The 26,035-nt window shown below is 45.2% G+C and overlaps 1 protein-coding gene and 1 long non-coding RNA gene across 2 annotated transcripts in view; one reads left to right on the forward strand and one right to left on the reverse strand.

Moving 5' to 3' along the window:
* The window catches only part of LOC138511029 (uncharacterized), a 48,860-nt gene extending 36,334 nt beyond the window's left edge, over positions 1 to 12,526 (reverse strand). Inside the window, exon 1 of the long non-coding RNA XR_011280547.1 lies at positions 12,463 to 12,526. This is a non-coding gene — a long non-coding RNA (uncharacterized lncRNA). The remainder of the gene's footprint in view (positions 1 to 12,462) is intronic.
* Positions 12,527 to 12,621: 95 nt separating this feature from the next.
* Positions 12,622 to 26,035, forward strand: part of LOC138510328 (uncharacterized) — a 746,277-nt gene continuing 732,863 nt past the window's right edge. Inside the window, exon 1 of the mRNA XM_069625883.1 lies at positions 12,622 to 12,740. Coding sequence (XP_069481984.1) covers positions 12,726 to 12,740 — 15 coding nt within the window. The 5' untranslated portion in view covers positions 12,622 to 12,725. The remainder of the gene's footprint in view (positions 12,741 to 26,035) is intronic.

Below are 26,035 nucleotides of genomic sequence, written 5' to 3' on the forward strand. Positions count from 1 at the left end.
GGAGAATTTCAATAGAATACCCATTTTTCAAATTATCAAGCTGTGGGGAGAGAGACCAAAAGAGGAAAAAGATCTATGGATACAGTGTGGATGTTCATTGTCTCCAACTAATCTGATCTGGAGGCAGAGTAGCATTGGAAAGCCTGTAATGCACAGGAAATTGCTACGTGTGGCACTAGAGCAGCTGCACTTCCCCACCCATTCATCCAAACGAAATATAGTGGCAGAAATGAATGAGGGTGGGAATGTGCTGAATCTGCATGAGTGGCAGAGTTTGTAGGGAACTGCGTGGCCATACTTTAAAGATGGTGTAAGGAACAAACCCTCGGCTGGAAGGGCTCTTCCGGCACTTGCATATTGACTACATTGACATAAAAGAAAGATGTGACTCTTAAAGGTATATGATAATCATTGTCTGTACCTTCTCACAGTGGCTTGAGGCCGGTCCCTGTGCAAAGAACGATGCAAGGAGTGCGGCATAATTCTTAGTGAGGGAGGTGTTCCCAAGATGGGGTATATGCGACGAAATAAGGTTGGATAAAAGGTCAGCCTTTCGCCAATGACCTTTTGGCGGAGATTACACGCCTCATGGGAATAAAACACAAACTTTACACAGTGTACCCTCTGCAAGCAAACAGGATTGTCAAAAGGCACAATGGCTTACCAAAAGAACGCTTGGCGAAGCTAACCTCTTCTGTATGCCAAAACTGGCTTTTTTGCCTCCTTCTTGCCCTTTTCACTCTACGTAACTCACCCGTTGTGATGCAGATCATCACTTGACTCTGCACGAAATTGTAACAGGTTGGAGGAGGCATGAGCCTGTCCCTCCCACACGTTCAATTTCGGACGCTAACCCTAGCTCTGAGAGCATTGGAGAAGAAATGATAGCATATATGACTGAAATGACCAAAGTTCTCCGCTACATCTCCTAACAGTTTCAGCGACCTACATGTCGGTCGATCAACACTGAAAACTACCCAAGTGCCCATAAGGGGAAGAACAGCCTCTTTATCCAGGGGACCAAATCCTCATCCGCAACATGGTTCAAAAGTAGAAGGAGCCGAGATTTTGCAGCCCCTTCAAAGTGGTGTATGTAACACCAATGGGAGTGAAGATCAAGGAGAGATGGGCATGGATCCATATGTCCAAAGTCAGCAAAGACAACAGCAGCACAGCAGAACCACAAGTGTCACCTAATAGGAAGTGTATATGAGTTAACATGGATATTTTGTACTGCAATTAGATGGTATAAAAGGCCCACAAATGTACAAGAACATGGGCAAGAGACTACTAAGGGAAATAGGGGGAGGAGGGATAATGCAAGTACAATGGGGATTGGAATATTGTGTGTTTGTTCTTGTCGCATTGGTGTATTAGGTCCGCTGATGGTGTAAGGGAGACACACGTTAAAAGGAGTATATCCAAAATTGAAGAATTGTTCAATTCCATTGGGGGGAGGGAACCTGGCTTCCGAAAAAACACCTGGTATAGGGAGATCAAGGAGGTGGGCCGAGGGAGCATTAATGGCACTTGCTACGTGAGCTCACTCATCCCACACCACGCAACGATACCAAAACAATTCTTGCCACAAAATGTGACAGTATTTTGAGTAGGTAGAGGAATGGGGGTGTCTGTTGCATTTGTCTTTGTGCAGAACAAGGGGGCTATTCAAGGGACATGAAGTAGCATAATGTATTGATGAAGGGGAAGAGGTTTATGAGGACAACTTCAGTCCTGGGAAAAGCCACCCAAACATATGACATTAGAATATAACACAGAAGGGCCCCAGAAAGGAAAGGAGTTCAGAGGTACTGTGAGAAAACTGAAGGTGTCTCACCCACTAGTCCCCAGGCATCTGTCATCCAGGTGGCCAGGACACGGCCATCGCTACTGCATCCAGTTCCAGTGGGAAAGGATCACCTGGATGGGGGGTATTCAGGGAGTGGAAGTGGGACACCGACGGGCGAGATGCAGTACTCCCTTCCTGTACCCCCGTCCTTGTAACACCTTTTTCGCCATCCTACCCTGTAGGATATTTAGACGCTCCACCCCCAGCTTTTCCGGCTCAAACACTTTCTCACACCATAAGAGACAACGAGACTAACACCAGAGTCATTTACCTAACATGTCCCAACACACGGGTCAGGCAGAGTCATGCAATTGACAATAAACAAGCACACCTGATGGCCCTTTACCTTCCCCACGAGGATAAAAGGCAGAGCATGAGAGCACACTACGAGCAAGGCTGAATGCACGAGGACACAGCTATACCGGACTCACAGTTCAAACGGAGGAGAAAGTTGGTGAGATCTGGAGGGACAATGAAGGGGGAACTGCCCTTGCCCTTTTCAACTCAGACCTGCGACGACTCCAAAAGGGAAATCGTAAGACCGGGAATTACAGGCGTGTCAAGGAACAGATGTCAACAGTGCACAGGGCCCTCCTGCATTGATAGCACAGGCGGTGAAGCATGCTGGCTACCGTGGTACCGTCCTTGACTCCAGAAGCAAGACAAGCCAACGGGTTCAATACAGCTAGTGAGTTGGAGGAAGCTGATAGCAAACTGAACTGTGTTGAGCCCAAGGTTGCAAATGGCAACATTATATGAATGCAAGGAGCTTGAGAAGAAATAACTTGTGTGTGTGTTTGAACTTTTGGGAAAGCCCCGACAAGGGCCGGCTGCAGAGTGGTCAGGTGCCGCAGGAGTGCTCAATCGAAGGACTCTCGCTGGCCACTTTTGTTTTGTCTTGAAACAGCAAGTACCAGAAGGCCCTAGGAGAGGGTGGCGTGAGATGTCAGAATAGTCCTACAAAGGTCAAGTCAAATCCCTTCTGCAATCGAAAGTCTCTGACCCGTTGCCAAGAGAAAGCTATGGGAAGGGAACCCCGCTTTCGGGTAAGATTGTAAACTGTGGAAAAAGGCAAGTGTGAACCCGACAGAGCGATGCCAAAAGAAAGTTAGGAGAAGGGACCCTGGCTTCCTGATGGTACTGAGCAAAACATCAACTGTGTTAGAAATTCATGAACTGTGTTATAGAAGGCCATAGTGAACCCAAGGGAGGGAGTCCCACTTTGCAAGGAGGATCCAAGCCCGGCAGAGGGAGAACCTAGGGGAGAAGAGCAATCGACCAAGGTTCAAGATGACAGAAGAACATTTGGTTGTTTGTTTGTTGTTTTGATCCATAAGGCCTTCTAAGGCAAGAGACTTTGTAGAAAAGAGACTTGGCCCTTGAAGGTTCTGGTATCAAGGAATGGACTTGTGAGCCTCGTGCTGTAAAGGCCCAGGAGTGTGCTGTGCTGAGGAGTCCCGCCTTGTCCCGTGCTAAAAACGTGGGGATGGGAGACCCTGCCATACCATCCTAACTTATCATTTTGTGAACACTTCTTTCTTTTCTGGTGAACATTATCCCACACTCTTTTTGCAACTTAGTGGTAAGGACTGGCAATATGTTTTTTAGTGCATGCCCTTTTTATTTGACAAGATGCTACTAGGACTGCTTTATTATAATTTGATGGTCGTAGCTTGCACCCATCTTAGCTTAAGGTTTAGATTAGGTGTTTTCCTCACCCATGCATACAGTTTAATAAACACCCTTGAACTGTGATCACTTGTGTCTGTCTTTACTGTTGCCACCATGAGTTCCTTACACTACCCAAAAAAATATATTCTGTAAGAACGCAGCATGGCATGAAACAGCATGGTGCCACACCAGACCCCTGATGCAAATAAGATGTTCGGTGTATCCAACGAAAAGTGGGAAAGAAGGATGGTACAATGTCACGCAGAGGGGTTGGTGGGATTTGAAGAAAGGATAATGAAGAAAATAAATGCAGAGTGTGGGAAGATATGGAATAACAACATACATGCCTTAACGTGGATAGATGAAAAACATCACCCTGTTAAAATAAAACCGCCTACACAGTATAATGTATTTTTTAGAGCTAACAGAACAGTGGCGCTGCGGTTGAAAACTGGCTGTAAGAGGGCAATGAGCGTTGCAGAGAGAGACCTCTGCAGTGATCGACATCTGGTGGGCCTGTGGGATAAGAACATATGTCCAGCTGGCAAGCAATTTGGGTGGAGTGTGATCTCCACCAACGCTCCACAGCCCTGCATTGGTGGTGCCTTGCATAGATTTGGCACCATTTAACAACCTATTTGCACAAAAAGGGAAGAACGAAGCAACTGGCCCCTGCGAGACACAAGAGGAACAAGCCAAGATAACAAGAAGGAAGAGAGCCAGCAACTACATCTCAGCAGAATCCACTCTGAGTTTGAATGCTATCCCACCACGTGTTAAACTCTTCAGCAAGGCATCTGTGTTCTTCACCTCCCTCCTACTTCCCAGGGTGCAAACAGCCACCAACGAAAAATGGATCCAGATGGCACATTATGGGCTGCTCCAATTGGCTAATGCAACCAAAATGGGACTAAATGCATTCTGAGAAGAACTTCGAACGTTTGGCCATCCAGAACCGCTTTACACTTGACCATATGACTGCAATGGAAGGGGGTGTGTGCCACAAAATTGGCAGCCCGTGCTGCCCCGTGAGACCCACAAATGAAACACTCACAGAGGCTGTTGGGGACATACGCATAATACACGAAAGAATGATGGGGACACAAGACATTACATCAAACACCTGGTTGGACACCATATTTGCATGGGTACCGGACTGGTTGGCAGCGATGTTCAAAATAACTGTCTCTTTGCTCGCCGTGATGTCCGTCTTCATCTGCATCGGCCAGTGGATCATCGGCTGGTGCAAGTGCCAGCAAAGAAAAACTGGTTATATAATGACTGAAAATAAAACAGAGCTCAATAAAATCTTAGGTGAGCAACCCCCAAATTTGAATAGAAGTGAGGATGTAACGGAGATCATTTTTACAGCACCCCACATTATTTGGAAAACTGCAAGTCCCTATGTGCTCACCTGATGGAGAGAAAATACTAGTTTTTGGAAAATATGTGGAAGGGTATGAGGAAGAATGGGGCATGAACAGGATGACACAGGTATGTGTACGCAAGGAAAGAGGTAAGGAAATGAGTGGAAAAGAGATATCGATCGAAAGATAAATCGAAGGGGACAGTGTATTGAAGGTGCTGAACCAGTGTCGCTAGGGGGTCGGACCTACCACCTGCGAGAGTAAGCAAAAGGGACGGGGCACCCTCTAGGGGGATAAAACACAGGGCAAAAAAATTATAGTCACAGCATGGGAGAAGGTCACATGGGGGACTGCGGAAGTGGGGATGCATTATGTGTATTAACAGCCCAAGGAACCCACATATGATCAGCACATGATAGGGATGAACTATCGTAAATAGAACACATTTAACAGAGAAAGCCACATGCATGGGTCCCACCTGGGAAATCTCGCACCTAACACATGATTAACCTCCCGTGGGCCAGGGAGGCGGGAGACAGAGTTCACATTGTGCATCACATGCAGACTGAGCCCAATGGGTGATGTCAACACGGGGCAGCAAGCCAATCCTGCAGGCACTCAGGGATGGATGGGAGGTGGACGTGAGCCAGTGATTTGTTCACATGGCCACAAATGCCTATCGGCAGGTGGCTATTGAAAGGAAGCTTAGCAGAGTGGTGCTCCTGGAAGAACCAATCAAGCAGTACATTTTGTGTCCCTGGGAGGAGGCCAGCCTTCAGAGTATCCACTACAAGCTCTGAGAAGGACAATATTCAGTAGGTACCGTGTGAATGTCTCTATTCCCACCAGAAGCAGGGTGTCTTGTGTCTGTTTCGCAATGGTGTTGACCAATGGCAGAATAATAAAGGCCCAGCGGTCAGAACAAATGCTATATTACTAATTGCAAATTGTTCCTGGGAGGGGTAAGAATCATCGTGCACCACATGGGAGAAATGTGTTGGGATATTGTTGACCTGTTCGCACCAATCATGTTTCACTAACATACGCATAGCACTAAGAAAAAGACGTAACGTAGCCAATGACTGTCCTGGAAACGTTGAAAACATGTACATTCTAACCGTAACAGTTTCAAATGTATGGCCTATTGTACTCATAGTTTAAAACTAATGTTCGCTGTAAGCCCAGATGTCAGCTCTCATCAATCAGTTGCAGTCCACTGGTCTGTTTGATTTGTGCTTGCCTGGCTGTAATAAACAGCGCAGCTTCTTGTCTGGTGTGTGCTCCTTTTTAAATACGAGATTTTTATATGTTGTGATCAGAGGACCGCTGAGTACAAAGTAAAGAAAAGAGTTAACTATTTAGGCAAGTGATCTTGTTTTCTGAAAAGCTTAAAGTACTCCAAGCATAGAGATTACGAACTCAATTGTTCTATTGAGAATCTCCAATCTCTCTCGAATATTCTTTTTTTTACTTTAGATGGGTGATTTATAAACTCCAACTCGTTGGATTCAATTTTTGCCAACAAATGAATTTGAGTCTTAGCAAAGTCGACAAGTGAAGGGATAGAAATGTCTAAAATGGCCTGTTTAAGATCTCAAAAAACAGAACGTGCAATGATGTTAGACCCAGTTTGTGATGTATTATACAATTAGGAATTGATTGTGCTAATCCTAGAGTGTTTTCCATACCATATCGTCTACAGAATTTAAAAAGGCTCCCAGGTCCAAGAAAATAAGGAAACAATTTCCAAACCATGAACTATGGCCAGAAATCTTTTCGTAGACTAAAATTTTAAGGTATGTAGTAAAGAGAATTTTCATAATTAGTATATATGCGTTTGAATTGGGCCAACAGAGGATTTCAATTTTCTAACAATTTGATTGCGGAAACCAGAATTAGAAATAATAAAGGCCAAATAGAAAAGAGCATCAACTCTTTCGAAATTGATGTTACTAACTGAGTAGTTCACAATTTTTGGTACTCTTTTATCGTAAAAAAATCAAGATCTTAGATATAGATCTGTTTATTCATAAATTATTGTGACGGGCATGAGATGTAAAGGCATCAATTTTCCTCTGCAGACCAAGAGGAGTACGATCAAAAAACACTAAGTTGCCTGCAAAGGCCAGTCAATGCAAAGTCATTGAGCCAAGCACAACCGGTAAATAGTTAATATTATTCACAAATTATTTATGTCTGCGATGCAAAGATTAAAAAGCATTGGAACCAGGATATAGCCCTGTCTAAGCTCAGCATATGTATTAACAGTACCTGGAATAGCCATACTTGCTAATTGCCTAGTATATATTAGCAGTGGACTCGTTTTGAGCAAGCCTCACAGGCAACTCTCCCTGGGTCTGTTGGAAGCTGCTGTAAGAGACCCCACAGATCATAAAGCCAATGCAGCAATATGAAAGAATTATGCCAGTAAACAGCTTTAATTTCAAACAGACACCTGCACTTCTTACAAGGCAAAAGCTGCAATGACCATGGGTACAGCAGTCTGTGTCCACAGGCCCCTTGTGCTAGGGGATTGACCACAGAGAATTTTCAGAAGGCAGTTGCCTTTTACCTTTTCTTCCTGGTGGGGAAACTGTTTAGGGAACAGTTGGAGGACATGGTGCATCCCAAACACAAGGGGGAAGAAGCATGCAGGTATACTCAATAGGAAGGCCGGAAGGCCAGATCGCATCCACAAAGTACTCAGCAATAACAGTAGGGCAGGAGAAAAATACTAATACTTTTCAGGCAGAGGGAGGGATGTGCCCAGAGACTGACCAGTGAATTGAAGAAATAAGAGGCTGGGATCTCCCTGAAAGAAGCCATGGTCCTGACTCTCACAAGGATCTGCAAGTGAGTTGAAGTCTTTTCTTCCCCAGTTGCTCAGGGAAGTGTGGGCTATCTGCACTCAGGACATTGTCAGCAGGGGCTATGGAATATAATTCATTGATATTCCTCCTCGGAGTGGAACAGTTGTGACTTCTTAGCCTCAGAACCATGGAAGCATGGAAGCAGCAATCCATACCTTGCTGGTAAGGAAATCCCCTATCACAGTGCCAAAAATAGAGACATTTTTGTGATGCTATTTCACTGTATTTCTGCTAGAGAAGACATACGGAGGTTGAAGACTTGTGCTGAGCCTGATGGGGTGAATATCTTCATGATGAGATCGAGTTAAAAATTGAATAATTGAAGAGGATCATTCCCCTCATGTCCCTAGGGATTGCCTTGCCTGTTTCAATCTTCTGTATGTCTGCCATCACATCCTTCTAGCAACCGATGACTAGTGGCTTGTCAGATTTGCAGTGGGCTCAATGCATTACCAATTCGGAGTCCTCATAAACGGACCAAGATCATCCCCTCAAGTATTAACCAAAGTACTAGTTCCTCCTGTGCCTATCATGCAAGAGACGGGAAGAGCAGCAGGGGCTCTCCTCCCTATATGTGGCACTCCATACACGTCAGAAGCTGGCCACTTTGAGCACATATTCAAGGCATTGGGGGGACCTGTGTCAGGGAGCATAAGGAGAGGGGGGTTTATTCCTCTGCATTCCAGCACCCCAGCAGTGTCCCACTTTCTGCTGGATGAGTTCCAGCTAGAATTGGAACCTGCTTCTATTAGTGCCCAGTGGGCCGGCATCCAAGCCTTTAGAGAGCCCTGGCTAGAGGATACAGCAGACCTTCCTATCATCAAAGGATTCTTTAAGAGTTTTGCCATTTCTTCGCCAAGCTTAAGGCCCTTTTCCCTGGCTTGTGATCTTCTGATGGCTTTGAAAGCCCTGTAAGATACACCGTTCAACAGTCGTGACTGGAGAATGTTTTAATTGGAGGAGAGTGAATGTTTCCCATAAATAAGTGGGAGCAACTGAGTGTAGTGAAGGAGCCAGACATAAACAAGGATGCTTCAAGGGGGCTCGCCCGAGAATATTTTTAAAGTAATGGGTTAAAATGGCACATTTTACAGCACACTTGCTGTCAAAAAGGTTGTTAAAAGCCACACAGTTTGCAATCAATTTTGAAGAGTAACACATGGAAAAAATAAAATAGATGCAAGTCACCAACAGTGCACAGGAGCATCCTCCAATGCATTTTCATGATGAGTTGCCCAAAATATATGACAATTTAACAAACATTTTCATTCTGGCTGTTTCGATATAAGTCTATTCAGGCTGCACCAATATGTGCCAGTATTACTGTGTAAGGGCATACTCCTGTCTACAAAATGCCATGCCACAGTAAGAAAACAGGTACAGAATGCCCACACCAATGTAGGCCAGCATTGCCATGTAAGAACACGCATCATACAGGGGTGGACTGGCCCATAGGGAACTCTGGAGATTTCCCGGTGGGCCTCTGCACCCTGGGCCTCTTTTCTGTGGTCTTTTCTGTGGTATTTCCAAATTTTCTCATAGGAAAAGCATTGGGCTTGCTGAAAAGGTGTCATACAGGGCCACTTTGAACTTTATTTCCAGGGCCTCTTTTGGTCCCCAGTAATTATTTACGGGGCCTCTTTTAGTTCCCAGTCCAGCCCTGGCATCATATTTGCTTTACCCTTGACGCCAGTAAATATTTCCATTGCACAGTGAGAAAACAGACTGGCTGCACCAATATAGACCAGTATGGCTGGTTTAGAACCCCTTAACATGCTGGCTTTACCTTTGATGCCTAGCTAAAAATGCAATGCCACAGACTGCCGCCAATGATCTCTGCCTTAATGCCAGTAAGACAGAGATTCTCCTCATCGCCACACCTGCACCCTCCTTTACTGTCACTCTCTGGCCGGCCTCCCTTGGCCCTCTTCCTGCTCCCACCTGTGAGGCTAAGAACCTCAGGGTCATCTTTGACTCCACACTCTCCTTTTCTCCTTACATCTCTGACGTCTCTAAGAAGTCAAACTATCAACTGTACCTCCTCAGAGGTATTCTTCCTTTCCTCTCCTTCCCTCAGAAGCTTACTGTCTCTAGAGCTCTCGTTCTCTCTAGGCTAGACTACTGCAACAACCTCTTTCTAAATGTGCCTGCTTCTATTCTCCGCCCTCTACAACTCATCCAGAACAGGACTGCAAGACTTGTCCTTGGCCTCAGGCCCTGGCATAGTATCTCTCCAGCCCTGAAATCTCTTCATTGGCACCCAGTGGCTGCAAGGGTTAAATTCAAGACCCTCTGCATTGTCCACAAGACTTTCTGGGGCCTGGGTCCAAAATACCTTCAACTCTTCCTCCATAAATACCTCCCCACTCGAGCTCTTTGCTCCTCCATCTCCAACTCCCACAAGGTCAGTTGTTTCTCCAAGCAACGAGTTGGGAGTAGATCTCTTTTTCTTGGCTGGGGCCTCCCTCTGGAACACCTTCGCTGCCACTCTGAAATTTAAGGAGAACCATCTCCGATTCCAGAGGCACCTCAAGACCTTCCTCTTTGCTTCTGCCTACACTCTTCCTCTCCCCTGCTGATTTTTCTGCTTTGGCTCCGTGCACCTGGCTACCCTCTGACTTCGGGCCCAGGTCCCTGTCCACCCAGCCACACACCCGCACTGTCTCCTGGCAACAGTTGCACTAAGGTCTGTATCTGCAACCCTACAGTCCCATTACCTGCACTTATCAGACACCCGTTGTCTGCACTTTAAAACTCATACTTGCCGCCCTGCGGGCTACACTACCAGCTGTTGTTCTTATCCCTTGCTGAGCACTTTCCACTTCTCCCCTCTCCCTTGCACTTTCCCCCTTACTTCTCCCCCATGCACTTGCGCGTTCTCAATGTCATTGGGCCTAGTAAGATCGCTGTTTTGTCCTCCCTTGTTTTCCCCTCCCTTGCCTCGTTGCGCTCTGAAACACGTGTGTATGAGCGCGATACAAATAAAATATCATATCATAGTAAGAAAATATGTCCAGGTTGGCTGCACCAATGCGGGCCAGTATGGCAATGTAAGAAGACTCAGGGCCTGATTTACAAAAGTGTTTTACAATGGCACAATCCCAATGAGAAACCATTTCTAAAGCAGGCCCTCTGTGTTTTGCAATTGTTTGAGGGAGGATACATGTTTTCCAATGGAGGTTTGCCATTGTATAACCTGTCTGTGAATTAGGCCCTTAGACTCTTAGTTTAGATCTGAGATTGAATTGCCACAAACACTCCCATTAAGGTGGCCCTATCAACCTATGCCATTATCAGTAATACAGAATACAATATATACTGAGAATGGATATTGCGCCAAAACATACAATGAATAGTGGCCTAGTTACTGTCACTATAAATTAATACTAAAACCATACATAAGCATACTATACACAAAGAAAACTCCAAACACCATAAGATTTAAATGTGAATATAATAAAAATAAACTTGGTATGATTCTAAGACTTTTGTTGCAACCAAATCAATAATCTCCTTTTATTTGAGGAGCTATCAAATCACACTGTTTACATAGTCGCATAATCCTAGTCTAGTCTGATAAAACATAGGCTCATAGTCCTAGTCTAGCCTGCCAACAGGTGGTTTCCCCAACAGCGGCTTTTCCAAGGCTTTACAAAGTTTCCAAATCTGTGCTCCTGTGACTCTAATACAGTATTACAGTATTCTTATTTCACAGCCTTGGGAAAAATGAATAGAAAGTGCATACACAATTCACTCAAAAAACTAAATTTGTTTGTATAAATGTTACGAGAAGGGGGGTAGATGAGGTGAAACACACATTGGTGTACATCTTGTCCTGATATTTGGAACTACTCAACACATTCCAAATCCTAGTTTAATTATTTGTATTATTGGCACTTCTAACTATTGGAAGCCCACAGAACACCAAATTATTATGATCCAAACTACAAAAGTGTTATCAAATATAAATCTAATACTCTTTTCAATTGAATGTATTGTATATATCAGTCTGTTATGAAACCTAATGAGCGATACATTTTGATAAGCTATTTCTAATAAGCTAACTTTAGGTCTTCTTAAGTCATTTATCTAGTCAGCATAGCCCAAAATTTCGGGGGGAGGGTGGGCTGAAGCCCAGACAGCTGAATGGTGTTGCACCACTGATTTATCTTTTTTGGGGAGAAAAGTGGATGAGCCTGAGACGATTTCTCCTCGGGTCTTTGACCCTGAGATTTGTGGAGAGAAGACGGCAAGAAAAGATTCCGCCCTTGTTTCAGAGAAACACTTCTGTGAGTGCTGTTCCCATTGACTTCCCCTCCCCCTTGCTAAGCATTCCGAGACATAATTCTATTATCTCGGAAGGCTCAAGGGCTCGTTAGTTTCTAATCTGTCACAGCAGATGGACGCCAGCATTTTGTTGCGAGTTGTTTTGCTAATTTTCAGAAATGCAGTGAATTCATTTTCCTGCTCACGTTGACTCTTTGGTGGTGAGCTGCAAGCTGCATGTTTTGGTGTTGTCATTACATTCACAGGAAATAGGAGTGCAAAGTAATGTACTTTTTTGTTGTTGAAGAAAACACTGTTTTTCTTGTGGCGTGATTGTTCACTCAGAATGTGTTTCCAAATAAGCTCTTGCCTTACCACCCGAGAGACGGAGCTGACAGGAATGTGTTGTGAGTTTGTTGTGGCTACAACGTACACTTACGTTAATTCCTGTCACGATCCCTCGGCGCTCCTTCGCTGGTGTACGGTAGCCATGCCAATAGATTTAACATTTCGTCACTTCCTATTTCACCGTCCTAGCGTCTGAGTGGCCAGGATGGTTACCATGGACACTGTTGACGCTTTCGCGGCTTCCGTCGAATGTACAGTGCTGCTTTTTGGCGTGCAAACTCTGGAGTAGTTCTCTGGGCTGACTGAAACTGCTATGATCATCGCACCACTGCCCTGTGCCGGCTGAAAACATTGATGCACCGGATTAAGGTATGCATCCTCAAATACGTATATTACGCCACATACATTGCAATGCAGTAATGTTTGCCTGGATGCACTGCTATGTCCCAAGGGTCCTGCACGTTATCTGATTGCATGCAACGTTATGTGTTTTATCACAGAACACGTTCGATGACTTTGTCATGATATGTGAACTCAAAATATAGCATTATTCAGTATATCAGTATATATAAAACTTTTTTTAGTGAAACGCATTTAATTTTCTATTTAAAAACAACCATGTATACACATACAAATAACGTGGTTTTACTATGTAGACTAAGAGAGCGACGATAGAGAGGTTTGAGACACACCAAGACATATGAAAGCAGAAGCCGTTGCTTCAGATTGGACGAAAAGACAATACAACAACAACATGTGTAATGTGCAGACTGCCACTACAGTAAATGCCACTGCCGGCGCATGAGCAGATGGTCCAGTTATGCGCTGCAAACCAACGGCTTAGTGTGTTACTTGGGGAACCTGGATTTAACATCGCCATAGCTATGGATAGTCTGGGAAACAAAAGTGACCATGTAAATATTTTTCATGGTGACCCCATATTACATGTGCGAGCTACTTTAGTGAGAATGTTGGCACGGGAGGAGGGGGACGCGGCGGAGTTGGGGTGGCTTGCAGGTGGCGAGGTTATTGGGGTGGGTTCAGGGGGGTACTCCACAATAGGATATTTGCAATGATACGTCCAAATAGTGTATTTTAAAGCACATTCGCCCCCATACGGAGGTTAACCACCAACTTCCGCTTGTCTTTCTCTCAACTTTTTGTTGGTAAGCCATTTTTATAAGCAAAGATTTGGGGGTAGATCTTTATCCTCTGCAGGTGCCTCCCTCTGGATCAGCCTCTCTCCGCCTTGAGCCGGAGCTCCTTAAGTTTCAGAAATTCCTCAAGACCTTCCTCTTTGCTTCCTCCTTCTCTCTCCCTCTCCCCTGCTAACCTCCTCTCTTTTTCTTTCCTGCCTCACTCCTCCTCCTTTTCTTACCTCTGTTCAGGTTTTACTAACTGGTCGCCTGGTTCACCTTCAGGGCTTCACAGATCCCAGGCTCCCCGGCCAGTCTTTGCACTTGCCAACTCTGCACTATGTTCAGACTACTGCACTTTCAGCATACAGATGGCAATCTGTTCCACATTGCCATGTTTAACACTTGCTCAGCTGTCAAACACTCCTCTGACACCTGCAACCTTCTTGAACTCCTAGATCTTTTTTTTTTTTTTTCAACTCTTTATTTCTCATTTTCAACAATATTCAACAAGCAGTATCATCATCATAAGTCATTGAACTGCAAAATATACAATAGCAGGAAGCAATACAGCAGAATTTCATACCATAACCCCATATCCCACCATATCAAAATGTAAAATTAACTTAAAACCAAACCAGATATATCAAACAAATAACAACAGACAAACAAGACTGTGGGGGAATTGTGTTGTTTATGAACTCCTAGATCTTGATGTTCTTGCCCTCAGTGAAACTTGGTTCAATGATAGCTCTGTCACAAGTTTTGACACACTTCTCCCAGAAGGCTACAAGATACTCTCTCTGCCTAGACTAAACAGACCAGGTGGGGCAGTAGGATTGATCTTCCCTGAGTGGATCTCAGTGTCTGTCATTCCCACGCAGGTCTATTCATCGTTTGAGTGCCTGGTCTGCAGGCTCTCCCTCTATCCTAGCTCTTCACTCCTGCTGGCCACCTTCTATCGGCCACCTGTTCAGCCCTCCCTCTTCCTTTCGGAATGGGCTGACCTGGCCTCCTCTCTCCTTTCCTCTTCTTCTCAACTCCACCTATTGGGTGATCTCAACATCCATCTCAACTCACCCGACTCCTCAGGGCCTTTCCGCAATCTTTACAACTCTATCTCTATTTCCATCTTACCCACTGTCCCAACGCACACCGCTGGCCACACCTTGGATGCTCTCATCTCAACTGACATCCTTCTCACTAGCTCTCTCTCCTGGACTGATCACTCCCTCCTATCTTCTCACTTGAAGCTCTCTTCTCCTGTTGCATTGGTAAGCCAGGCACTGCCTCCTGTCTACAAGGTCATCCGACCCATAAAAAGAGTGTCAGTAGCTGCATTTGCCTCTACCTACTCTGCTCCTTCTACTCCTGTGGCTGACTCCCACACTGACACAGCCCTCTCTAACTTTAAACCTCTCTGTATCCAACACTCTTGATATTCTTGCCTCTGTCATGAGAATACGACTAAAGCCTACCAAAAAGGCAGTATAGACTCTGCTTCTGCTCCAAGAAAAGAGTCTTTATTCAAGCCTGCATCTCTGCAGCATCCAATAACACGGCCAAACTTTTCAAAGTCTGCAGGGAACTAGCCAATCCTGCCACAGCCTCCTCCACCATTGCACCCTCACAGGCCCTTTGCTCGGCCATGGCTGCACACATCACCTCAAAAACATAGGATATCCTATCCTCTCTCTTCCATACCACCTCATGCACCAACATCTCTTTAGTGCCCTTGGCCACCACCACCCCCACCCCTCCCCTTCTTCTCTCTTCTCTCTCCCCTGTCACACTTGAAGATGTCACTAGACAAGTCCGGTCTATGAAAGCCTCCTCCAAACAGGTGGACCCCTGTGCCTTGAAAACCATCAAGGACAACATTCACTTTCATGCCCCAGCCTTGGCTGACCTCTGCAACCTCTCCTTCACCACTGGAGTTTTCCACACCGCTCTTGCGCACGCCCTTGTGCACCCCTTTCTCAAAAAACATTCTGCTGACCCTTCCATTCTGGCAAACTACCACCTGATCTCTATCACTCCTTTCCTGGGCAAACTCCTGCAGAAGTTGACTATTTCTCAGTTTACCCTCCACACTGAATCTGTTGGTTGCTTCCATGACCACCAGTCTGGCATTAGAGCATCCAGATGCACGGAAACTGCTCTTCTGAACACCTGTGAAGATCTGCTCTCAAATATTGATTCTAACTCTCCCTCTGTCCTCATTCTACTCGACCTCGCCTCTGCCTTCTATACGGTGAACCACAACACCCTGATCGCAGGTCTCTGTGACACCCTTGGCATCCCTGACCAGGCCCTGCTGTGGATAACCTCCTTTCTCTCTGACCGGCCATCCCAGGTGGAATTGGGGTCCTTTCTCTCCTCTATCACTCTCTCTACGTGCGGTGTCCCACAGGGATCTAACCTGTCTCCCTTGTTTTTCAATGACTACATGCCCCCCTCTGGCCTGTATGATAGACACCTTCACTGCCAACTTTCAGTGGTATGCGGATGACAGGCAGCTCTCCTTCAGGCTCCCCTCAGCCTCTTCCTCCCTCATACCTGACTGTCTGCAATTCAGTCACGGTGTGCTGCAAACAACCTCAGGCTCAACGCCAGTAAAACAGAGGGTGTCCTCATCGGGACCTGTGCTCCCACCTTCCCTCTTTCCCTCTGGTCAGCCTCCCTGGCCCTGTGCCTCCACCTACCAACCAGGCAAAAAATCTTGGGGTCATCTTCGATCCACTCTCTCCTTTTCGTCTCACATCACGGACATCTCTAAAAAGTCCCACTACCAACTGCACCTTCTCACTTTCCCCCAGAGGCTCACCGTCTCCAGAGCTCTGGTCCTCTATAAGCTAGACTACTGCAACAGCCTCTTTCTCAACTTGCCCTCTTCTTCCCTCTGTCCTCTTCAGCACATCCAGAACAGAACCGCAAGACTTATCCTTGGCCTTAAGCCCAGGGACCGCATCTCTCTGGCACTGAAATCCCTTCATTGGCTGCAAGGATTAAGTTCAAGATCCCACTTGTGGACCATTGTCCACAAGGCTTTCAGGGGCCTGGGCCCCACTCTACCTGCAATGCTCTTCCCAAATACTGTCCTTTCTGAGCCCTCCACTCATCTTCCTCCAACTCTCTGTGGGTGAGCCGCTTTTCCAAGCAGAGAATTGGCGGGAGATCTTTATCCACTGCAGGCGCCTCCCTCTAGATCAGCCTCCCTGTATCTCTCCTTCTTGAGCAGGATCTCCTTCAATTCCGGAAACTTCTCAAGACTTTCCTCTTCGCCTCCTCCTTCTCTCTTCATCTCCCCTGCTAACCACTGCCTTCTGCTCTCTCGCTCCCTCTCCTCTACGTCTGCTCAGTTTCGTTGACTGACTGCCTGGTGTACCTTTAGAGCCTCACAGGTTCCAAGCTTTCCTCACCAGCATTCTGCACTTGCCCCCAGGCCTTGCACTTGATGCAGCACTACTGCACTTCTGTTATGACCCATGAACGTGGTATCTCTCTGCACTGAACTCATGTTCTGACGGGGCTGGGCGCACTTGATCCCTATTGCCTCCCCCATGCACATCCTGTTCTGTTCTCCTGCATGATCTGAATGTACCTTGCCTAGCAAGATTGTTTGTCTTGTCCTCCCTATCCCCTCCCATGCATGGTTGCACTTTGAAACATGTGTGTATAAGCACATAATGAATTATCAATCATGAGAGGTGTAACCTCTCTGCACTTAACCCAGGGCCCTGTTGGACTTGACACACTTACCCCCCACATTCCGCCCCCGCACGTCCGTCTGAAGACTTGCATGACCTGAATCTACTAGGATTAGTAAGTTATGTCTTCTTCCCCCTTTGGCTCCCATCCCTAGTTTGGTTGCGCCTGAAACACTTCATGCACTTGCTCTAGGAGAAATGCTGTCAGGCTTAGTACGCTAGTTACTTTTTTGTTAGATCATTCGGAAACTTCAAGGCCTAAGAATGACTACTGTATTCCCTTGCTCCCTTCCCGCCTTGAAGGGCTTTGAAGCACTTCACTCCTGTATAAGCTCAGTACAAATAAACAATAAATAAATAAAATAAATAACCCCTAACAATAAACTGACATGATGCTTTTTTTTTACAATGAGGAATAACACATTGAAAGCTCAATGAAAAATGTAATGTTTCAAAGGGATGTGGTGATGGGGAGAGATGGTAAGGTAAGGGAAGTAGACGCAGAATAAAGAGGCCTATTGTGTAGGGGCCCACCAGGACATCGCTAGACTTCCCTGTTGACCAGTTAACCATTGGCCTTGGCCCCGCAGCTTTCCTAACATATACGCTACCCCCATCTAGATTGCCCTACAACACCAGAGTGTACAAAAGAGCCCAAAGGGAAGAACTATTGGTGAAATAAATATCTCTCAACTCCACTCTATTTAGAACGAAAACGAGAATTTCCTGTTTTCTCAGGATAGTGTTGACTATCATTCAGACACTGCTTTGTGTCCAACCAATCAATTGCCATGAAAAGATTATTGATCTCTTTTGCAATAAATGTTTTGATATGATTTCTCCAATCTCATTATTGCACATCTGCACTGCCGCCCACTTAACTGTACCTGTACCATGAAGGGATCAGGCCTGACCTAAGACCTGTCTATTTGAATGGAGAGTCTACTGCTGTTTCATGTGCTATTGTGAGACTGCCTTCTACTGCTTTTGCACAGGTTTTTTTGTTATGTCAGTGTGAAGTAAGTATGCACTGTGCTGTTTGCGCTGTATTGTGTATGTCCGTGGGATGCTTTCACTGCTCCTGCCAGTGCAAAACATATTCTGCTGATGTGATACAAACCTGAAATGTAACCTACATGTTAGATAATCTTGTATATTTTGTGCCGGTTTTACCAGTGTTTCTGTCTGAGAGAATCTTAATTTTTTGCTGCCTGTTGGGTTGCTGCCCTTTCTGTATGGGTTAGCACAATTTTAAGGGATTCCGGGGACTAGGGCACAAACACATTTAGAACCCCCAAACCTAAGAAATGAACTGATCCAGTCACATCTAGTTAACCCCCTTACACGCTCTCATTAGTATCACAACCTGATATGCTGCACTGGCAGTGATCAAAATAAGCACCTGAACTCCTGTGGAGTCCTTTCACACCCTTCATCCATACTCTAATCCCAATAATAAACAAATGGCATTCCAAGGTCCACAATGATGGTACTTGTGTTCTAACCTAGGTACAGGACATATTTTAACAATAGCTTTAAGGGGGAAGGTATTTGAGATGCAGTATAAATGAAAGTCATATATCAGTAGCCATATGCAAAAGCTATAAACACCCCAGTTTAGACAGCAAACTCAGATTAGCAGCCTCACAGAACATACACATGCTCAAGCATAGGTGCAGGGAAAAGACAGGGAGCATCGAGCAAGGTAAACACCTACCATAGCAAGGAAAGATGATATAGATTAGAATTTACAAGGAAGTTGCCCTTATCTGAACATAGACTAAGATTAAAAGAGATCCACAGTTTTGAAATGGTGTTAAAATGAGTGAGCCAAGAATCAAATGTCTTTGTGGTGTGCAATATATATATCCAGGGTCAATATTATTTATATTAAACAACACTGTAGGCACAATTAAACTACGAGTGAGGCTTTTTTGAAGAGTCTACGCTGAAACCTAAACCAGTCTTCAGGGCCTGCCAATTTTGGAAGGTAAGACATCACGAGTTTCCATGATTTGCACCGAATGACATACTTTGACTAAAGGGTGAAGCTTGGGTATGCGCCCAGTCTTAAATTTCAGCCCATGCCCAAATTGTTTTACAGTTCTTTTGTACAGTAAGGTGCAATTATTGGATGTTTGACTTTATTGAGCTAAAATAATACCCTGTTTTGTAAACCTGACTTAGAAATTTCAAATTACAAACCAAACCAACATGATGGGGGTCATTCCGAGGTTGGAGGTAAGGAATTACCGGCACCGGTAAGGGTGCCGATGTCGGTAATCCCTTACCTCCGTATTCCGAGGTCCCTTTGCGGGTCCTCCCTTACCGCCCACCTCGTAATGAGGCTGATTACTACTGTGTCATAGGGTCCCTTTCTTATAGTTATTGTTTGATACAGACTTGTAGATTGTTATTCATGATGTGAAAAGGAACATTTAAAATTGTAGAAAAAAGCAAAACTTTTTTGTGTCAAATAATGAGACCTGAGAATAAGCTCATCAGAGGACTGTGTTATTTGTTTAGCTTTCACCCATTTAAAGACTCCGCCCACTGAAATGTCTACGCTGAAAGGGAAGCGAAGGCAGTGGGCTAAAGAGTTCCACCAGAATCTGAGACGTCACACCTTTCACCAACGACAGTACAGTTAAATCCATTAGATAAGGTGAACTGTTCAGAATAACAGTGCTATCTGGTAGCTAAGCCAGGGTATGACCTGCAACACTTGAGCTCTAGGCTAGCACCATACCGTTGCTATGTTAGTTTTGTAACTTGCACTTTCTGGTGCAGGTACATTGTTTTGTAGCACAGTAGGTGTTATTGTCATCAAGCTTCAGTCATCTGACAAAGGCACACATATCTATATAACATGTTTTAACAAACAGAGGTATCCCCTGAATCATCCTGGCAGTCAAGCATATCAAACTGTGTTTCAATTTCAGTTATTACACATTACATTCCCAATTACAAGAATAATTGATCATATTGGATATTTTGTCACAGCAGACACTCAGTTGGCTCAGAGCCTCAGCAGTACACTATACAATACCATGACGTGTTATTAATCTTTTGTAAAACAAACAGCCTGATTCATGGAATTATTTGAGCCTAAAATGCTCATTTGCGTGACTTTCTGCCCGAAAATCCTTGTTTGAGGTATGGGGATTTCGGGAAGAATGGTGCGCAAAGGGCATTTTACGCGCAAATAATTCCATGAATCGGGGTGAAAATGTGAGCTGGCTTATTTGCATCAGGCAGCCCATCTGTTCCCTGCATAAGGGAAGCTACCACTGCTGCCGACTCAGAAAGGGTAACCTGCCAACTGCATCATTTATCATGTGATTTTTGTTGCGCACCGTTCTCCACAGGAAGCTCTGCAGTCTTCTGGCTAATGGTGGGAGCAGCCAACAGTCCAAGAATTTGGATTTGGGCCTAGGTCACTTAGACCTGAAACATCTGCACTGCTACCAACATGTGCTCTAGCACCTTGAAGCATCTCTTGTGCTAGATGGAATTACCAATAAAGATCTCAGACCAAATAACCTGACAGACTCAAGGAATATGGCAAAGTACTACTTTATTCTCAAGTAAATAAAGCAGGGTCAACTGACAAACATCAGACAGGGTCTTGCACACTCACACATAAACTTGAATATACAAGGGTCTTATGCACCAGTATGCTTCCTCTATGACGTCATCCTGCATCACAAACCATAAAAGTTATTAGCGGGAAAGATTGGATTAGGGGAACATATACACTTATAGAATAGATATGGGTTAGTATTAAATTGGCTGTCTCTTATCTGTAAAACAACCCTCAAACTACCTCTAAATATGTATATGATACTGTTATAGCAACCAAATGGCTGTGGGTTGGTCCATGCAACATTGTATAGAAGGTTGCCCCATATACCAACTGACTGGTTGGCATTCTCACCCAACCTTTGACTTTCGACTCGGCTAGCAGCACGTAATTAAGCCGAAACTCAGGTGCTTGGATCACGTTAGATTACGCCTCACTTTCCCAATTAGTCCATCATCTCTCATCAGACCAGCCATGAGCTAAAGTTTCCCATCTGTAGTTAACCTTGTAGCCTGTTCTCTGTTCGAGGACATTCGAGGGAGTGAAAGCACATTACTATCTTCATGCAAGGCTTAATGAATAGCTCTTGTTTTCGACTTCTGAGTCGCATGTGAAGAGACCACAACTTCATTTCAGTCTCTTATTTACTGCTATTTGATTTAATTATTCTGAGTATCATTGCTCATTTTGGCCTCTAGAGACTTGCTCACTCCACCTTGTATAGACTTTAAATACTTTTAAGTATCCAATACTTGACTCTTGCAAATGTGTTCTTCTCTTTTAGTCTCACAGAAATATATCTTACATAATGACTCATCCATCTGCCTCCCTTCGTGCTTTGCAGCTATTCCCTAAAAATAGCTTCCTTGATCCCAAGCCAACATTGACTCCTCTTTGTTTCGCACACAAAGCTGTTCTTTCAGCGCTTCTGACTCTGCAACTCTGATCGGCTCCTGAGGTAGTTGAATTGAATATTTACACGAGCCGGGGTCCATTTTCCAGTAATAGCCAACCTAGCCACGTTATATATTCCTCTATAGCAAGTTTCTATGTATCCTTTCTACCTTGAGTTACCTCATATTTACGTTTATTGGCCAGAAAGTTACTTCGTCTTCTTTGGCGTTCATGATTACTTTATCGTTTCGTACATGATTCTCTTGTCACTTCAGTTACAGCGTTACTTTTGTATTTTCATATCATTTCAGCATGGCTTCATACATCCTCTCCATGACATCACCCTGCCCTTGTCAGATTTTACTCAGTGCTCCATAATGTGCAGTGGTACATGCTGACATCCTTCCATACGGTATCTTTCCATCCTTTCAGTGTGAGGGCACATTTGGTACGGCTGTCTAAGGGCATATCTTCTCTCATACACTCGATGGGGTTCACATATAGCCCTTCTCCTGATGTTCCATTATGAGAGCAGTGAGTGGGCAGGAGCTAGGTAAAATGCATCCACCTACTCCTCTACAGTTCCATGTATATGAAGCTTAAATTGTGCAATGTATCCCTGTGTAGGATGTTTTATTTGGTTCTTTTCCATGCATTATATTTCCTGTGTGTGTATGTGAGAAAATAGGGCTCTGCGGATGCACACGATGTAACATCTATGCATATGTTTCTGTGACCGGCTTGCTGCCACTGCCACGCCTATTATGCTTCTGAGGGAAGCTTGTACATCCCCTACTCATTTTGTATTGTTTCTTTGGTTGTGATTAAAGCATGGGCTGCTGCTGTTCATGCTACACTTGTTGTGCATGAAGGAAGCTTACATTGCTGCTGCACGTGCTATACTTGTTTTGGTTGCATCTGTTTTTGCCATACTGAACTTGTTCTGAGTGTGTTTGTGTCTGGGAGGGTTGCACTGCCACTAGCTGCTTGTCTGCCTGGGCTGCCAGCAAGGGACATTTTCACTATTGCAAATATTGCTATATCTGGGTGAGGGAAGGGAAGCATGATCCACTGCTACCCATGTTGTGCCTGTTATGTGTGTGTATCAGTAGCATGCGCTGCTGTTGTATACCTCTGTAAAGCTCTCTATTAATTCTCGAAGCTAGGTCCATGCCCAATAAATATAATAATAATACTGACCTTGGTGCACCAATTCTGTGTGTTTGAGAGAAGCTTGCACCACCTCTGTCAATGATGCAATAGTGTTTGTGGGATAGGGTTGCAGTGCTGCTGTGCTGCTGCCTCTGCCCTACTGGCTATATGTTCTCAAGAGCAGATGAAAATGCTGCTGTCCATTCCTTACCTTTGCAGCCGTGTGCCTTGATGATGGATGGTTAGTGGTGACCCTCAGAGCAAGGTATTTGACATAAGTTCATCACACTGGCATTCGGTCACACCACTAGCACCCTAGCCCGACACTGGACGTGTCTTTTTGAATGGCTGGAAGTAGGGGTTGCAGAGTAGGCGGGTGCTCTGGGGCCCGCCCCCCGGGAAAGGCAATCTGCGTGAAAGTCCCTATCCTTATAATGGGATGTCCCGGAATACTGCCAAATTGACTGTGTCACTGAATTCCTTGATTGGAGGTGAAGTGGAGGATTGAATTCTCCACTTCACCTCCAAAAAACTTCCCATTTACCATGGCAGAATTAATGCTCGTGGTAAATCTGCAAAAATCCCCACGGACTCCTGTGGACTTTAGAAAATGGTGATCAATACTACCTTACCACCAAATCATAATATCATGGTAAATGCGCCAGACCGAGTGGCCAGAACAGTAAACGAGTTTGCTAGTAATTCTGCAAAAACTCATAATGAGGACCATACTGCTCGGAACTAACAGTGCCAAGATTCATGATGGTCGCAGACAAAGGAAACATGTTTGTCGGTGGTTAATGGTTGCTCAATAGCACTAAACTGCCCATTATCCCCATGTCGTCTTAACTCACCTCAGCAGGTGGTTCAGGTGAGTAGCTCTCTGTTCGAGTTTGACAGATCTTACAGTTGGATCAGGATACACCTTACGAAAGGCCATAAGGCAGGGACCAATCTCCTCCTATCCTGTTCTCCCCACATACATACACCTGTAATTCCAACTGGTGTACACTGTAGCTTGCTTTTTGTACTCTGGCTACAAGCTGCAATGCAGGGCAGCGTAGTTTCGCAACCAGGGTAGGTTGATCATGCTTTGGTTAGATGGGGAGCATCCAGGGACCTTGCGTCAGAGAAAGGAAGGCAGCGCCATGCTGCCTGGAAGCCCCTGGTTCTAGAAGGACGATGCTACTGTACTCCCATACTTGAAGGCAGCGGACAGGAAGCCAAAAGCCCAAAACCTCTCTTTCTACACTCTGGGTTGCGAGCGTGGACCCTACTAATGCAATTGGAGAATGTAGCTCTGCGGAACACAGGTATGCAGCCTACACTTTGCTCCCCTTAACAACTACAAATCCCTTAATGAGGTTTCAGTTCGGTTGTGTTAGTTTACAAGAAGTATAGAAGTACAATTGATGCTTCCGCAAATGGCATCGGTGCACTGCCACCCCCTTAACTGTGCCAACCTAGGCAAGTGCCTAGCTTGCCTAGTGCTTGCAATAGCCCTAATGATGTGTACTCCAGTAAAATGTTTATCAACTCTGTACCCATTTCAATGTCCTTACTAAAAACCAGTATGCAGTTATTCTTGCCTAAGGTCAAGTTGATTATCTTTTGATTGCAGGATGTCAGATGACCAGCGCAAGTCTATAGGACTAGAACATGTTATGACAAAATCGTGAGATAATTTCTGCACCCATTCGGCTGAGAGCAGCGCTCCACTTCCCGGGTAGCACTTGTGGAGTGCGCTATTTGGATCACTGCAAGGTCACAGAGATCGGCATGCCACTGTTCTAATAAAACAGGAACATCATGATCTGTTATATTTGGAGGCTGATCAGCCAATACAGAAGCCTTCTTTTCTCTGTTTTGCGTGATTGTAAACTCATATTCTCATCAAATGAAGTACAAAGTATATTCAGGATAATTTACAAAACAAAGTGGTTGCCCCTCTACTGAGAATGAACATGGCTTACATAACCTATTCAAAGGGACGTTTCCCACTCAGGAGGGTCTACAAACACGTTTTAGCTCACAGCATCATTTGTCGAGGCCCAGTTTCACCTCAGTGATGAGGCCCAAGAAGAGTAAACATGTAACATTTGTAAAACGTGGGGTGTTACACTAAGTTATTAAAGGTAATCCAGGCGTGGACCCCTTGCTGACTGTGCCTTAAAGAGGCTCGGCTTCACATTACTGAGGACACAGGTCTGGGGTTGTTGATGGTACTTTGTTCGGAGGCAGAATTGCCAAGCAGCGGGACTGCCTTGTGGGTCTAACAAGTCAGATTCGCAAATGGATATTTCTCCAGCATTGGATCTTTCATGGATTCACATGCTTAGAATATTCCCCGTCGTCAGACTGGGAACCCTCGGTACACATATATAGTCGTTTCCTATAGGAAAAAACTTCCGACACTTGTGTGTCCTATCCACATCTACGTCCTCCCCGAGGACGTCCACGCATGCCCCATAGGACGTAATGGTATAAAAGCCCCGCCCCCGTGGGTCCCGTCAGATTTCAACCGTCTCCAAAGATAGTGGGATCTCCTCGCGTAGTCTCTACTTTCTAGGCTATCGTTGAAATTACTCGCTCGGTTGACCGAACGAGCCTCTGAGGTTTTTTTGGTTTTACCAGAATGTCGGGCAAACCGTTGTTTCGCCCGTGCGCCACGTGCGGATTGAAGAAGGTTTACGAGGGGGACGGCCATCTAGATTGTATTTATTGCCTTCACCCTCACCATTCCGCAGACCAGTGCGAAATATGTAAGGGTTTTTCTCAGAAAACCCTGAAAGATCGGAATCGGCGGCTGGTGTCGTGGTTAATTGACGGGGCGGGAGCATACCCTCAGTCGGAGGTGGGCTCCGTGCGCAGCGTCGCCTCGACGAAAACATCGGGATCCCCGCGCCGTTCAACCTCGTCGGAACCACCGGCGAAGAAGACTCGACCGGTGGAAAGGGATGTTCCACGAAGCCACTCTTCCAAGGAGTCTTCAAAAGAATCTTCAAAAAAGATACCATCATCATCATCGTCGAAAAAACAAGGAAAGGAAAGGCCAAAATCCTCCTCGGGCGATCCTCATAGATCTGCCACGAGTAGAGAATCGGATAAACGCAGGGAGAGCACCGTTAAGGCGGGACCGCCTAAGCCACCTGCAGGCCCACCGTCGACGACGACGAACCAGTCAGTGCC

The sequence above is a fragment of the Ambystoma mexicanum genome, chromosome 6p, assembly GCF_040938575.1.
Source record: "Ambystoma mexicanum isolate Mex_15411 chromosome 6p, UKY_AmexF1_1, whole genome shotgun sequence".
Lineage (NCBI taxonomy): Eukaryota > Metazoa > Chordata > Amphibia > Caudata > Ambystomatidae > Ambystoma > Ambystoma mexicanum.